The sequence below is a fragment of the Microcaecilia unicolor genome, chromosome 13 (genome assembly GCF_901765095.1).
Source record: "Microcaecilia unicolor chromosome 13, aMicUni1.1, whole genome shotgun sequence".
NCBI classification, from domain to species: Eukaryota; Metazoa; Chordata; class Amphibia; order Gymnophiona; family Siphonopidae; genus Microcaecilia; species Microcaecilia unicolor.
Genome location: NC_044043.1, coordinates 56,308,507 through 56,325,642, shown reverse-complemented (window position 1 = coordinate 56,325,642; position 17,136 = coordinate 56,308,507). Strand labels below are relative to the sequence as shown.

General features: G+C 44.6%; 1 protein-coding gene across 1 annotated transcript in view; it reads left to right on the top strand.

The window, feature by feature from the left end:
- CPD (carboxypeptidase D) overlaps nucleotides 1-17,136 on the top strand; it is a 47,614-nt gene that overhangs the window by 17,012 nt on the left and 13,466 nt on the right. Inside the window, 8 exon segments of the mRNA XM_030185694.1 lie at nucleotides 586-728; nucleotides 844-1,013; nucleotides 2,627-2,944; nucleotides 11,510-11,705; nucleotides 11,865-12,000; nucleotides 12,336-12,485; nucleotides 16,113-16,208; nucleotides 16,303-16,367. Coding sequence (XP_030041554.1) covers nucleotides 586-728; nucleotides 844-1,013; nucleotides 2,627-2,944; nucleotides 11,510-11,705; nucleotides 11,865-12,000; nucleotides 12,336-12,485; nucleotides 16,113-16,208; nucleotides 16,303-16,367 — 1,274 coding nt within the window.

Sequence of the window (17,136 nt, the reverse complement as noted above, 5' to 3'; positions counted from 1 at the left end):
TGAAATATGGCATTAAAATCGCCAGAACTCTGGCTAATGACTTTTTCTGTGTATACTTCCCATGGTCTAATGGTCCACATAAAATTCAGTGGTGACCACGGGTTGCCAACCCCGGTGTTGGAATGATGCTCTCTGTATCCCATGTTTATGTTACTTGATATACTTGTAAAGCAAGAGATACATTTAAATAAACATCACCTTTGAATCTCTTAGATGAGTGAGACACACTGCTTCGCAGAGTGTCGTCATTTGCACAGTCTTGAAAAGACATCTCAAATTGTGCTTGTTAGTGCATACGAATAGGCTAAGCTTTATTTGGCTTTGGTGATCTTTTTGTTTTACTATGATTGATAAAGATGATAGGAGCCAGAAGCACTTCATCCTTGAAGAGAAGGCTAGAGTAAAATTAAAATTATCTAGAACAAATGAAAATATCGTAACAAATCCCTCACCTCTACCTGGTTATTGTATCCCCGAGCAACTGCTCCCTGTTATGCTTTCAGACAAGGTATAAAAGACAGAATGTTATGCATTATTTGCCTGAAGCAAGGTTTTTAAAAGCTCATGAGTTGTAAATTGCCCTAGGTGGTATGCAGGACTGGAATTACCTGAACACAAACTGTTTTGAAGTAACCATTGAGTTGGGTTGTGTGAAATACCCCATTGCTGCTGAGTTACCAATTTACTGGGAGCAAAACCATAAGTCGCTACTTCAATTCATCAAACAGGTGAGATTTTAGTGACCTGCAAAAAAAACTGTGTGTTAATTGCGATGCTGTTGAGAGAAAAATTCACGCATATAAAATCCTGAGCTGAGATTACATCTGTTGATCATCTGTATAGGTTCATCAAGGAGCCAAAGGATTTGTGCTGGATGCTACTGATGGACAGGGTATTCACAATGCCACCATTAGTGTTGCTGACATTGATCACCCCATCACCTCTGCTAAGGATGGAGATTACTGGCGCCTCTTGGTTCCAGGCACATACAAAATCACTGTATCTGCCAGGGGGTGAGTAGACTATATTTTGTGAATGAGCTATTATGAGAAACTCTTAAGTTTACTTCTCTCCTAGTCTGCCTACTTATTTTCTCCCTTTCTGTACCATTTTGAGTAGGTGAGCATATGGGTCATTTGGATCTGCTTTCTCATTGGTCTGTTACCATGCAGCACTAAATTTAGTCATTTTAATTCATTTTTGTTACTTTTAGAAGGACACTTATACCTTTACTGTAATGCTTTAATATATTCTTTTTTTACTGAAAAAAGTATATGCCACAAGTCCTGAAAGAAAATTCTTCCTCTTTTTAATTAAATATATGCTTGTTTTAGGGAAATTTCTATGCTGCTTCCATGGACACTTTCGGTAATTAATAGCTGTGGTTTTGTTCAGAGAAAACTGACCTGCTTTGATCCTTGGTATTTGGTACTTGATATGCAGGTTGTATTGGTGCCACCAGCTGGTCCCTCCAAGAACAGACACTAAAGAGAAGCTGCTTGTGGAAGCTGCTCTCACATTTTTCTGTTTTTTTGTTTTGTTTTGTTTTTTTTTTCCCCCTCCACTTTCCATCTCCATTCCAGATGCTGTAGATAGGGTGTCCAGTGTCCAACCTTGGTCCTTGAGGGCTGTAACCCATTCGGGGTTTTTTTGGGACTTCCCCAATAAATATGCATGAGATTTATTTGCATTCACTGCCCCCATTGTATGCAAATGGATCTCATGCATATTCATTGTGGAAATCCTGAAAACATGTCTGGGCGAGGGCCATGTTTGGACCCCCCTGTTCTAGAATGCTTGCTGACCTGATGAAGGGAGTGTCAAGGTTGCACTAGATACAACCTTACTATCTCTGTAGCATGCCCAGACCAGTTGGCTGACAGATGGTGGAATAATTCTGGGTACCCCATGCTGCACTGCACAGAGCTGTAACCTGCCTTCAGTCCAAATTTATGACACACTTTACTGATGTGCAATAATGCAATTTAATGTGCATTAAATAATAAAGCTGTGGGTAGGGAGGGAAGGAAGGTATGAAAAATTAAAATCTGATATAAAATATTGAAGTTTAACAAGTTTATGTAGAGTAATAGAGAATTATTAGTTATGTGCAGTAGTGAACTTGGTTGCACTGGACGGATATGTAATGTGCTCTTCACTCTGGCTTTCTTTTTTGACACTTGTTCTGAAGTGAACTATGTTATGCTGGACTGGTCTGTTATGTGTGGTCCACTCTGTATTAAGTTATTGAACTCTCTATTATTTGTTAATAAAGACTTCATCATGCAAATAAAAAAAAATAATAATAAAGCTGTATGTACATAACTTGAATTAATGTGCATTATTAGCTGCATGTTAATAAATGAGGTTCTTATACCGTAATCACTCTTGGGAAGGGTACTGCCTACCTACTGTACTTCGTTGTAACTTGCCTTGAGCATGGTTTTGGAAAAGCTGATAATTAAATCTTAGAAAGTCCTATTTAAAACACAGCTCTCCTTCACATGTATATTCAAACTGTTGTAGTCTATGCAGTGTCTTAAGTGAGATGACCCAAGGCTGGAAATGTTACAACAAAACTGATTATTGATGCTTGATTTCACCGTCTCTTCCATTTTCTCTCCAGTTACATCCCTGTCACCAAATCTGTGACTGTGCCAGCTGGACTTGCAGTTCAAATTAACTTCACCCTGGCTCGTTCTGCAGTTGATTCCAACAAAGAAGAGATGGGAAAGTCACCAGCAATAGACCCCAAAGCCAATGACCCCAATGCAAAGGAATTTGAGTCTCTAATTAAAGATCTGTCTTCTGAGAATGGCTTGGAGCGCCTTCTCTTAAGTTTTTCTGTGGATTTTCCTCCTAATCGCTATCATCCATTCAAAGATCTGTCTGAGTCTCTTCGTGCACTGTACCTAAACTATCCTCAGATTACTGATCTGACCAGGTAAAAATCGTGAATGATAGGCTGGAAAGATAAGTGTGGTTGGTTCGTACAAACAAGTAGTTTTGCTCAATATAGAAGCTTTTTAATTGGTAGTTTTTCTTTCATACACTTTTGAACTGGTCAGATCCCTATAAATTATTTATAAAGTGGCCATTTTAACCAAGAGATATAAATCTATGGCTTCTATGCCTTACTTATTTACCCCCCCCCCCCTTTTTATTTTTTAACAAAGCATGCTAGCAGATGTCTGTGCTGTAATGCTGAAACAACCCATTCATTTTGAATTGGCTGTTGGCATTGTCACGCAGCAGCTGCTAGTGAGTCTTTGTAAAAGGGGGTCTTGGGGCCAGATGCAGTAAACTTAACAAGCCATTAACGAGCAAGTAGTAAACCATGGCATGCACTAAAGGCTTCTCCGAGCCATTTTCCAATCACGGTAGCAGCTAACGAAAACGGAATGCAAATGATCCAAAGGCTATTATAATGAGCTGCACTACCGTTGCAAGGCTATTATAATGAGATGCACTACCGTTTTCCAATCCCCTTACCGTGGAAAACCTAACGGGAGGTCTACACCTCTCATTGGGGCAAAGGAAAGAATCGGAAGAAAAAAATGTCGTCAGAGACGTCCTTTTTGGACCTCCACCTGAAAAAAAAACCCCACTCCAAAGACGTTCTTTTTGGACGTCCTTCACTTAGTCCAAGTGCTCGTCCGGGACATCCTTCACGCAAAACAACAACAAAAAAAAGGCCGTCGTACTTCTTAATTTTTACTCTCGCTCTTCTGTTTTAGTTTAAATCTTGTTTATTAACAGATGTAATGAACCGTTTACAAATACTTATCAAAGAAATTACATTACAACAAGACGTCCTCCAATGTCATGTCTTCAACAAATGAATTACAATACTGCATTTTTATTTCCCTCAATCTCCCTCCCTCCCTCCCTCCCACCCTGTTATTATCAACTAACATTCTTGGGCAGTGTCACAGTTCCTTTAATTTCCAAGGTAGCATGTAGAACTTGTTTAGTACCATGCTGTCTATAAACTGTGTCTCTGCTATTACCCGCCTGTCCTACTAATCCTTCCCTCCACCCTTCCCTTAGAGTTCCCTTTAAGTCCAACAATAAGGAATAACTGGGTCTCTCACTAATATCAGATGGGGTATTGTCTATCATAGCAGCTTATCTGCCCTCATTGACTGTCTGTACATCAGAATATGATCCAGGTCTCTCCTTGCCGTAAAGCACTGCTCTGCTTGTCACTCTGTCCCCAGTCTACCCGACCAATGTGGTGCCGAAGAGTACCAGATAAGAGTCAGAAATTTAACAGTAAACTTCGCGCTCTAGGCGGGAGAGTGTCCCACAATGGCTCCCATTGCGCCCTATACCTATGGCCTGCTGTACTGTCCAGATCCTGCACTCCGCACCTGTCAATTCTCATTTGCTTTACTAATTGGGATCGCCATACCTGTAAAGGGGGAGCTTCTTTCGCTCTCCAATATTGCAATATGGCTGTTATTCCAAAATATATTGCTATCTTTGCAAATGCCCTGAATCCCTCTGTGGGGTCTGTGGTATACCTAAAGATATTAAATAAGATTGTAGGTTCCCGCACAAGGGTGCAGTGCCATAATTGGTCTATCCCCCCTATAACTTGTTTCCAGAATAGTTCAATACAAGGACAGCTCCAGAACATATGGCCAAGTGAGGCCGCCTCATGGCTACATTTAGGGCATGCCCCTGTAGTGTTAAATCCCGCTTTTTGCGCTCTATGGGGCGAAATGTGTGTTCTGAGCGTCCACCGATATAGCCGTTCCCTCTGCGGAACAGAAAGTCTCTGTTTGTAAATAGATTTCATATGCGCCCTATACTCTTCCTCAGTAAGTATACACCCTAAGTCCTTTGACCACTCCTGCGCTAGTCGCCGGAAGTCTATCTCCTCTGTGGAATCTTTGAGTTGCTGATGGTGGAATTTCAGTGGCACCCTAAGCTGTGCTCCCAGGGTGAACTCCTCTGAAAGAACTTCCACCACATCTTCCGTGAGGTCTGTCCAGTCTAGGGAGGCTACATAATGGTGTAACTGATAATATGCAAACTGATGTGTCTTGGGAATCCCATATCGTGACTGGAGTTCCTGGTACGTGTATATGTGCCCCTCCTCTGTAACTATATGTGCCAGGTATATGATCCCCTTTTTTGCCCATCTGCTAAATATACTGGACCCTTGACCTGGGGGGAAAGCAGGATTATCGCAAATTGACATCCAAGGGGACACTCGGGGGGAGAAGCGACGACGTCTACACACCCATCTCCAAGTTTCCCTGAGGGATCTCAATAATGGGTGTGTCTGAAATGCCATGGCCGGCAGAGGGGTTCCAGAGTGTAGTAAGTGACTAAAGTGGGTACCCCTAAACATCGAGGTCTCCACTGATGTGACAGAAAAATCCGATGTTCCCCGATACCAATCGTTTATGTGCCGCATGGAGCTCGCAATTGCCAAAAATTTTATATTTAAAAGTCCCATGCCGCCCCCCTCTCTTGGGGCTGCTATCTGGTGGTAAGGTATTCTAGGCTTTTTACCCTGCCACAGGTATGCTTGTATTAAACGCTGTAACAGCCTATCGTCTCTATTTTTCAAGTAAAGTGGTAACTGTTGGAAGACATAAAGCCACCTGGGGGCTATCATCATGTTGAATAACGCTATTCTTCCCCAGATAGAGAGCGGTAGTTCCCTCCACATTAATAATTTACTCCTGGTCATTTCCAACAATGGAGAAATGTTTTCTTTATACAGGGAGCTTCTATCACAAGTAATGTATACCCCCAGATATTTCATTTTCACTGCCTCCCATCTAAGTGGGGATTCCCCTTTCCATTTTAAATTAATCCCGGTGTCCATATGCATCGCACAAGACTTGGAAAGATTGAGACTAAACCCCGATAACGCTCCATACTCCTCTATCAGAGTCAAAGCTACTTTAAAGGACTTTTGTGGGTTAGTCAGCACCAGGAGGATGTCATCTGCATATGCCAGCGCGCGAACCTCCTGTTCTCCCAACTGCACACCGCTGATTCTAGGGTCATAATTTAGATGACGTAATAGTGGCTCTAACGTTAAATCGAACAGTAGTGGTGATAAAGGGCATCCCTGTCTTGTTCCCCTGCCTATCTGAAATCTTGACGAGAGCCCCCCATTCGCTGCTATTTGTGCATCCATATTAGTGTATAAAGCCTCAATTGCTAGTTTTACTCCTAAAGGAATCCCAATCCAGTCTAACATATAGAATAGAAAGTCCCATCCTACCCTGTCAAAAGCCTTGGTAGCATCTAAGCTTACCAAGATCCCAGGAATCTTCTCGGTTCGGCATCGTGCCATTGCGAGCAAGACTCTCCGGGTATGTAACACGGAGTGTCTATTAGGTAGAAAACCCACCTGCGCAGGCTCGATCACGCTAGGCAAACACTTATTGAGTCGTGTGGCCAAAATTTTCGCTAGCAGTTTAATATCAACGTTAATTAACGATATGGGCCTGTAAGACTCTGGTTCCTCCACGGCCTTCCCTGGTTTCAGCAATAATGATATGCATGCAGTATTTTCATGTATTGGGAATCTCCCTTCTTGAATTACCGCTTGATGATATTCAAATAGGGGCCGTATCAATTGGGGTTGCAACATTTTATAAAATTCCCCGGAATACCCATCCATCCCTGGTGCTGAATATGCTTTTAACCCTTTAATCGCTTCTGATAACTCTTTGGGCAGGATGGGGGCCTCCAGGGTAGCAATATCAGATTCCCTGAGCTTTGGCATTTGGGCTTTTCTAAGAAATTCCTCCATGCATGCCTCCCCAGTCGGCTGATCAGCAGTGTATAATTGTGTAAAATGCTCCTGAAATATTTGAAGAATCTTATCTGGACTATTAGTAATGCCTCCCGATTTTCCTTTCAGGGCTGATATAGTTCTGCCTCCTCCCCTTCTCCGAACCACCCGGGCTAACATGCTTCCTACTCTATCGCCGAATCTATGGAACTTATATTTTAGGAAAGTCCTATTTTTTACCGCTCTTTCCTGTAACAATGAGTTGACAGCAGCCTGTACAGATAGATATGCCTCCCTGTTTACTGTGGTTTGTTGCTCCATGTATCGACGCTTGGCTTTCTGCAGTTGCTTATTCAAATGTAAGAGGCTAACTGCATTCTTTCTCCGCTTTCTTGCTATATAGGCAATTATGTCTCCCCGGAGCACCGCCTTACCAGTGCACCAGAACAATTGCGGATCAGACTTATGTTCTTTATTAAATGAGTCATATTCCTCCCATTTTTTAACCAGGTATTTTAGAAAAGATTTATCTTTAGCTAGGTGATTGGGAAATCTCCATTGTCTGTGTATTTGAAAGTTGTATGGCGCCCCTAATTCTAACCATACCGGACTGTGGTCAGAGATCAATACCTCTTCAATCTTTGTGTCTCTTATACACTGGAATAACGCTGATGATATCAGCATGTAATCTATCCTACCCCAAGTCCCGTGTGCTCTAGACTGATGCGTATACTCTCTTGAATCTGGATGTAAATTCCGCCAGGCATCTATCACTGAGAGGGAGTTACTAAACTCTTTCAACATCCGCGTACCTTTCCTGTTCTCCATTCCCTTTTGTCCCTCCCCTGAATAATCCAGTTTGGGGTCCATGAGCACATTCATGTCTCCTGTAATTATCAAGTGTTTGTTTTCATAGGGAAGTAACTGTCTGGACAGTGCAGGAAAGAAAGTACTATCAGGGGGGGTGGGTGCATATACATTTAACAGGTATAATTCCCTCCCCTGCAACCACATTTTAACCAAAATGAATCGACCATTGGGATCTTGCAAAACTGTCTCCGCTGTGCAAGCGAGTTTTTGGTGTATGCAGATTGCCACCCCTCCCTTCCGTCTATCGGAGGACGCATGGATCACCTGGCCCACCCATCCCTGCTTGAGTTTCTCATGCTCTGTAGCTGTCAATTTTGTCTCTTGCAGGCAAGCAATGTCTGCGTTGAGGCGTTTTAAATGCGCTAAGATCTTTTTCCTTTTAATGGGAGACGTAATGCCTCCTACATTCCAGGTAACTACTTTACAGTGTGTTACCGCCAAGACATACTAGTTTCATAGTGGTATACCAGAAAAAACTCAGCTCCTGGGTCCCAGCCCTTCCCCAGAGGCTGTAAATGTTGCACCTTCTTTTTGTTTCAATATTCTGATTTTGACATCCTACCCATTCGTTATTCATGTGTGTGATCTGAGTGAGAGACCTGCCCTTTGTGTTCCTAAATACCCCCTTCCCTAAGTGTTGAATCCCATTGAATCCCCACCTCCCCCCGCCCGCTGCCATTCTCATGATGAGAACCCTTTCCCTCTTGCCGTGAACTTCCTCCTACTTATGGGTGTAAAACCGCTGTGTGGCTCGTCCCCCCTCACCAACCCCTCCCCCCCCTTTATTAAGGGGATCCCCCCCCTCCCCCCGGCGATACCATTAAAGCTATTCCGGCTCTTGCCGGAGAGGCTCTTCAAATAGATATTAATACAGTTATAACTTTTTAACCCATCATTTCTTAATCAACATTTTCTTTGTTATAAACAACTTATCTTGCATGTTGTATCCCCGTCACATGCAGGGAACCATAAACAAGGTAAAGTCACTGTGCCTTCTGTATACTGCAAAATATAGAGTCAAGTTGGTCCTTCAGCTGGTGCAGGTAATTCGGATTCTATAAATTGTTGGGCCTCCTGGACAGAGTGGAACGATCGCCATCCATTTTCATGTTGAATCTTCAGCACAGCTGGGTAGATCAGCATAAATCTTGTTTTTCTGCTTACCAGCGTCGTGCAGAGGGGGTGGAACCGGCGTCGTTGCTCTTGCACCCCAGCCGAATAGTCCTGAAAAATTTTTATTGGTGCGTCGTCGTATTTTAAGGTGTCTCTTTTCAATCGAAAGCCCCTCATGATTTCTTCCTTGTGTAAATAATTGTGTACTTTGATTATCACCAGTCTGGGTCTTTGTTGCCCTTGTTGCCGACGGCCAAGCCTATGGGCCCGTTCTATGCACAGTTCCCCATAGCTGTCCGATAGGGCAAGTTCTTTTTTAAGCCAGCTTTCCAATAGATGTCCTAGTGATTTCTCAGGAATTGCTTCAGGTAGACCCACAATTCGCAGATTGCATCTCCTTGCTCTATTCTCCATGTCCTCAATCTTGTCTTGCTGTGCTTTAAGCTGCTCCATCAAGCGTGTGACATCTTGAACATTCTGCGCTCTCCTGCCGTTGAAATTCTACTTTCCGCCTCACCCATTCGTCTCACCGTGTCAGCCATGGTGGTTTCTAGACTGCTCATTTGGCGTTCTAACATGTCGAATCTTGGGTTCAGTGCGGCGCTGACCGCCATGGTGATCTGTGCAAGTTGTTTTTCAGAAAAATCACCAAGCTTCTCGAGTTTACCTTCTGCCATCTTGTTCCCAGTGGATGGCGGGGAGTTTTTCCCTTTATCGTATTTAATACCACTTCTAGTTGTTCCTGCTAATTTGGGCCTCAAAAATTGCTCCATACAGAGGGTGTTACAATTCCTCTCTGGCCTTTACGCCACTGGTCTTGTTTGTTCAGCCCTTTTACCCAGGGGTAATTCGGCAGTATTGTGGGTCAGGCTTTTACCCACTCATCAGTGTTATCATTCAAGTTCTAAAAGTCTAGTGAGCCATTTCCCCACGTTGATCCAGCCCGCAGTTTTATTCTCTGTATGGGTTCTCCCTCAGTTAGCTGCCCAGGCTGAGGCCGCAAACACTAGTTGGCCATTTGCACCCGGCGTCGCCCTCTCAACATCCAGAGTGCTGTGGTAATAATTTTTATTTGACTGTCCACACTATGATAAAACAGCGCCTTTTGCACTCTGGAGCATAAATTAGTGCACTCGGCCCCTTATATTGAGTTATTGTCAGAAAGTCTCTCAGCGTTTCAGTCAACGATCCCGTTTCTGTTCGCCGGGGGTGGGGGGGGGGAGAGAAAATGGAAGCGCGGGCGATTTCTCCCGCTTCCTATTGCACTGTCGCGCCTCCGAACTCCCCAGCAATCATCCCCTTCGTGCCAGTTATACTCGCCCTTCTTCCACGGCGCAAATACACTGTGCGCACTCACTCTGCACCTTTGGCCGCCATCTTGTTTCGTGCCGCGTGTGTCGCGATCTTTAGCCTTTCCCGCTTATGAAGCGTATTGGGCGTCCTTCGGCGGAGTCCTCCGGTTCTGGAGGGCTTTGGACATCGTCTGGATGTTGCGTGGGGAGTCCGGAGAGCGGGGGATCAAAGAGCCTGACAGCGGAGTTGCGGAGCTCCTCTAGACCGCGGCCATCTTGCCGCTCAGCTCCGCCGGAAGTGATCGCTCGCTCTTCTGTTTTAAAATCTTCCTTTGAGACATTTTTCCTTTCCTCATCGGCAGCTGAAGAGAGGGCTAATGAACGATTGTGAGGCCCCCCCCACGGCCTTTCAGCCAATCACAGCGCGTTTAGCTGACACCAGTGAGAGCTAAACGCACTGTGATTGGCTGAGAGACCTGGAGGAGGGGCATAATCAAGCACCCTTGAAGAAAAGCCTGTCCTCATCAGGGATGTCCTTTTTTTGGTTTAGTGAAGGACATCCATGTTAGGCACTTTAGAATGATGTCCCTGACGAGCAGTACGGGCTTTTCTTCAAGGGTGCTCGATTATGCCCCTCCTCCAGGTCTCTCTCAGCCAATCACAGCACGTTTAGCTCTCACTGGTGTCAGCTAAACGCGCTGTGATTGGCTGAGAGGCTGGGTGGGGGGGCCTCACCATCATCTATTAGCCCTCTCTTCAGCTGCCGTTGAGGAAAGGAAAAATGTCTCAAAGGAAGATTTTAAAACAGAAGAGCGAGAGTAAAAATTAAGAAGTACGACGTCCTTTTTTTTTTTTGCTCGTCAGAGACGCCCTTTTTTGTTTTTGTTTTTTTAGTGAAAGACGTCCATAAAGGACGTCCTTGGCATGCGCAGAGCAGCCAGCATAACGCTTGGCTGCTGTGCGCATGCTCGACTAGCCGACTGTTTTCCGAGGAAATAGAGAATGCAAGTGAGCTACAATGAGCAGCTCATTTGTATTCAATTTCCTTGATGCATTGCCATTCCCTACCAATTCACTATGGAATCGGTAAGGGAATGGCTCTTCCGAGGACTTTAGTGCATCTAGCCCTTAATGTTTTTCTTTGTGTCTGATTTTGTAAGCTGATATGCAGATTGCAACCTGAGTGCCTCCTGCCATTCTCCACTCTTTCTCAGCAACCTTTTAAATTTGTGTCTTGTGAGGCCCTGTAAAAAAACTCAGTTTTCTAGTTAATGTAACTTATGTCTAGTTCAGTGTTCAACCTCATTATGATTTCATTACGTATGTGAGGCATTCTGTTGTGGTTGTCCTGTAATATGTTGGCTGCTGCTGCTGCTGCCTGATTGTATCTAGCAGAGAGCACTTAAGTAGGCGTTAGTGCTCATTAATTTGAATATAGTTTTCTGGTAATTTGTATTTGTTTTTAAAGTTTGGGCCAGACTGTTGAATTTCGACAAATATGGTCCTTGGAAATCTCCAATAAGCCTAACGTTTCTGAACCCGAAGACCCAAAAATTCGATTTGTTGCCGGTATTCATGGAAATGCCCCAGTTGGCACAGAGCTTCTCCTAGCATTTGCTGAATTCCTCTGCATGAACTACAAAAAGAATTCTGTGGTTACCAAGGTAAGAGTATGCCTTTGGGATGTGATGTTACTACTTGGACATGATACTTGCACATCCCTTTCATTGTTTTAATTTAAGAAGTCTTTATTCATTGATACTTTGATGTTCTGCATGCAGTTTGTAGCCATGTCTTGAGTTTAATGTGTCTCTTGTTTTTAGCTGATTGATAGGACAAGGATAGTGATTGTGCCTTTGCTGAACCCTGATGGGAGAGAGAAGGCCCAGGAGAAGGCATGCACCTCTGAAATTGGACGGACAAATGCTAATGGCAAGGACCTAGATACAGATTTTACAAGTGAGCCCTGTTCCTGACATAGTACAAGAAGTGATTCTAGCTACTTAGCTAAGGGAAGACTAAAGTCAAATATGTCCATGTTGAAATGTGTGGCAGGAGACAGAGCATGCACCCCCATTCTCTTTTCACATCTCCTGTGCATTCCAGAACCATAGCCTCCTACATAGCCATTGAACCAAGGCACTGACATAGGACAAACTTTAATATAAATAAGTATGTCAAAATAGAAGTATAGAGTATCTCAGAAATTATTTTGAAATATTAAGTAATTGGAAAGATGTGCTTTTCGTTTTTTGCTTTGGAACGTACTATACTTTTTTTTTTTTTTTTGCTAGGCAATTCTTCTGGGTTCATCGGAGAGAGACAGAAGGAAACACAAGCCATCATTGAGAAATTGATCCAGAAACAAGATTTCAGCCTCTCCGTGGCGTTAGATGGGGGATCAGTGCTTGTTACTTATCCATATGATAAACCAGTACAGACAGGTAAAAGAAGCATATTTTCAGATTTTCTGGAAATCAAAGACCGCTTGGTGGGGAGTGGGTGAAGAGGCGTATTCAGTATAGAATTGCTAACCCAATGGATCTGTTCTTTGCAGCAAACTTATTATGTAATGGGCAAATATGACCCTGTTGTATGGCCACTTGTTTACATTTGGTGGTGGTTTTGCTTGAAATGGGATTTTCTTATCATCCTGATAGGTCAGTCCAAACCAGTGGATTATGTCCTTGTACCAGCAAATAGGAGACAGAAAAATTTGAATATTTCAGTGACATCACTGATATAAGTTAATGGTGTAGCCTGGAACTCTCGGTGTTTTCTCTGCCTCAGCAAATGGTGCAGTTGTAACCTAGGGAGGTTGCAGTCTAAGTATCGCGGTTCTGAGGTAGAGTCTTTGGCTGGTCCTCTTGGGGACCAGTTCACAGAACTTCTAGTTGAGCTTGGAGTAACACTGACCTCACCTCATCATGGCCTGTGGGCTGTGTTAATTCAGAGCACCTGTTCCCTCCCAGTTTCTCTCTGCAGGCCAACAAACAAAAAGAGAGAGAGAAGCAGTTTTGTATTTGCAGCTCGCAGCCCCTTAAAAAATAATAAAGTGGGAATTGAGCAGAGAGAAGCCGTACACAGCCAGAAAGGCTGAGTTTAGGCAGGTATGGTGGCAGAGCAGCGCAGCCTAGGCACGTTGGGAGTCCCGGGGCAATGTGGCAGGTCGGCCCTTTCTCCTCTGCCATGATGATGCTAGCGGGTCAGAGTTGTGGGTTGTGGGTACCAGTGTATTAATACTACAGCTAGTTCCTTCTGCCCGCACTGTAATCCTGAAAGGTGAAGAGAGCTGCAAGGGAAGCAGACCACACAATTCCAGCCAACAGAACCCTTTTCAGGTAAGATGAAAGGGGAGCTAGTTTTGGCAGGAATGGTGACCATTTTTCTGCTAGACCACGTGGTTTCCACATGGTCTAGCAGAATGGAGGGGTGTTGGTCTTGTCTCTAGATGAAGTTTGAGGCCTCGGTTTATTAAGATCTTTTCCATTTGAGCAGCTATAATGGGTCTCAAAGAGTTCTGATGTGTCTGGAATCTTTGCAAGGTCCAGGAACCTTGAGGGGGAGGCAGATTTAGGGTCTGGAGGTTGTATGATCAAGAGGTCCAAGCAGCTGAGGTGTCCCAGTAGCAGAGCAGGTGAGGAAAATGAAACTATTTTGCCCACCTCGAGAGGATCTTTGGGGGGAGGGGGCACTAGAGAATGAGGACATCCCCCATCCCGTTTTGCCTGAACAGGGGAGCTGTTCTCTGAAGTGGAGGATAATTTGCCAGTAGTTAGATTTTTGGGGGGAGAGAGATCAGCCATCTTCTCTTAATAATCATGTGATAGAGGCACTCTGTATGTCGGAAGGCCTTCAGAAGCCCTCCACTGGGCCTTCCCACAAATGGTCCTAGCAATGCTGATTTGGTGCTCAAGGGCACCAAAGTGGTGGACAGATTGTATCCCCTCCGCGGCAGCATCTGGAGAAGTTTTTAGCATTTCCTAAGGTGGACACCTTAATATTCAAAAAGACCATGATCCCTGTTGAGGGGAGGGGTGGCATTGAAAGAAGCGCTTAAGAAGTTGCCCGCCTTCCTGACATGCAAGCCTTTGTCTCCACTATGTGAGGCATTTGGGCAGTTACTTTAGATAACAGCTGCTTTCTGCTTCTCATGAGGCTGTGAGGCTCTAGTTAGGCATAGCCTTTTTGGCTGATGTCCTTTATGACTTTGTCAGGGTAACTGGCTGCTCAGTGGCTGGCAATAGTGATGGCCTGTCACTAGCTGTTGGTTTTGACATTGGTCTGCAGATGTGGTCTAAATGTTGCCTCAGCAAGCTTCTTTTTAAGGGGTGTCTTTTATTTGGGGAATACTTGGAGAAGTTAGTTAAGGATTTGGGTGAATCCTGTCTGTGGATAAGGTGCAGTACTCAGGTCCTTGGGTGTTAGGTCATGTTCCAGAGACTGGAGCTGCTGGCACTCATGCCGTAAGGTCTCATTTATAGGTGAAATTTAAGGAGTTAGTCCTTTCGAGGGGCAAGGAGGAGCAGGAATAGTGATCCTTCTTCCTCTGCACAGGGTTCTCAATGAGATGTGAGCCCACTCCCAGGAGGTGCCAGGTGGGTGTGTTCCTCTGGGAGTGGGCCCTGGTGATCTAGGACCAATAGCTTTTGAAAATAATATATAGAGGCTATGCCCTGGATTTGGTGGATCCAGTTTCCAGTGCCATTATGTTCTCTGTGCAGTTTGGTTCTAAAAGAATGGGCAGTCAGAAACAAGCTGCAATGGTTGCACTCCTTGGGAGCAGTCAAGCCTGTGCTGCATGCTGAGCAGGGCACAGTTCGCTATGCCATCATTTCATAGTACCCAAAAATGGACGGTCATCTTCAACCCATTTTAGATCAAGGGGGTGAATGCCTCCCTGCGAGTTCCCCATTTTCTCCTGTATACTCTGCACTCAGGCCTTGATGCTCAAAAGTAAACACTGACACTAGAAGCTATAAGCACCGGTCTAGCTGCATTTACTGGTGTAGGATGTTTGGAGGCCCGGAGCGTGGGATCAAATGAGCGCTCGCGCAGTGAATATGCAAATACATGCTTATGAGCTCTTTGCTATTCCTTCCCAATGCTCAGTAGACAGTGCACCAAAGGAGGGTGCTCCTCCCGCTGTAAACTGTAAGCCAGCTCAAAACTGGTGTTAGGGTTTGTCAAGCAGCCCTGCTGTCGAGCCCTGGTGGTCCAGTGGACCCCAAACCCCCCAAGGATGTAAGGGTCTGGTGGACCCCAGAAGAAAATAAATAAATCCATGGTGTTCCAGTGAAACCCCTGGCCATGCCCCCTGAAGACTAGCCCTGGTGGTCCCCCCAACTCCCTCATACCTTGACAAATGACCAAGTACAGAGTCCTAGTCCCTCCTCCTGCTGGGTGCACCATCAAAATGGCAGTGCCCTGCCCGGTGCATCCTGGGATGCACTAGGTGGGGCTTAACTACCACCTGTCAAGGGTAGGAGAGGGTTGGGGGAGGCAGCCACTGCTAGGCCTCCAGGGCTAGTTTTCGGGATGGGGGCATGGCCAGAGGTCCCATTGGACCACCATGACTTTATTTTCAGGGGGAGTGGGGGGGATCTTGTGTCCTGTAGATAGACGTTTGTCTTGGGGTGTTGGGTCTGGGGGTCTTATGGGTCACCAGGGCTTCTTTGACAGGTCAGGGCTTTGTTTTGGCATGCATTCAAGGTGAGATAAGAAGTGGAAAGAGGAGGGAGGGAAATCTAATCTCCTGGGCATTCCAGTGATATACATTGCAAGACTGAAAAACGTTCAAGTAGACTTTCTTAGTCACCAAACTCTCTGGACCCAGGAGAGTGGGAGTTGGATACTGTGGCATTCCAACTGCTGGGATAAGCCTCTTTTTGATTTTTGTGGTGATGCACTGGAATGGCAAGTGAGCTTTCAGTCACAGAAGAGGAGAAAGAGCGGTAGTGATTGGTCTATTGATCCTCTGTGGCCATTAGTCAGGTTTTCCATTGTTTCCAGGTTTGTAGTTTGTGTCCATTGACAATGCTCCATAAAGACATCTGACTTTTCTTCTACAGTGGAGAACAGAGAGACCCTACATCATCTAGCATCAGTTTATGCAGATAATCATCCTACAATGTACATGGGCCACCCAAGATGCCCAAACAAGTCAGGTAAGTTCATGTAGCCTTGCTGCATCCATTCTCCTGTGTGATGAGAATCTCTTCTGAGCAAATGACTGGGTCTGATAATTGTGTGTTCTTGCAGATGAGACCATTCCAGAAGGTGTGATCCGTGGGGCAGAGTGGCACAGTCATCTGGGCAGCATGAAGGTACTACACTGATCATTTACAAGCCCATAAGTGGTGTCATCTCTAGCCGATTAGAAAAAGGAACTGAACATTCTGGGTTGGGGAGGGGAGTTAAATAGGGAGCATTAATTTAAAAAATATGCCAAATAGTGTTTGGATTCCTGAACTGAATTTTTAGGGGACATGTGTAACATGCTTAATTGGTGGCAGGGTGGATGGCAGTGCTCTCTTCGCCACAAAGATGGACAAGGTGCAGATATATGCATCAGCTTCATGACCTAGAAATGTTCCCTTTAGACAGAGCCACTGGGTTTGGGCTTTGGATATAGGGGAACTACATGAGCCTTCAGGGTGTATATGCAGGTGCATCTCTATGCTGCAGAAGCTGTCAATTAAAAATAGTAATGATAACTAATTAATAATTTCCTTAACTTAGTCATCTTATTTCCTTAATAGTAATACCTTTATATTGTGTAGTTCTCATAAGGTTGTCCATGTTTCTACTACTTACGCTGCTTGCACATAAAAAGACATCCACACATTATGCCTCCCATAAAAATCTCACCACCTCAGACACACAGTCACAGCCTATTGTACCCCACACACATATTACAGTACGTGCGTGGCAGGTACACCTCCAACAAACTTCCTGAGCAGATTTAGTGGGCCATATTGGTCTTTCTCCAAGGATGAGCTGTGTTGATGGCCCACATCAGGTCAGCCTTCATAGAAAAGATGGTTTCTTTAGGCTCCCTCATACCTCTTCTATGGAGTCTGACCTCAAGTGGGT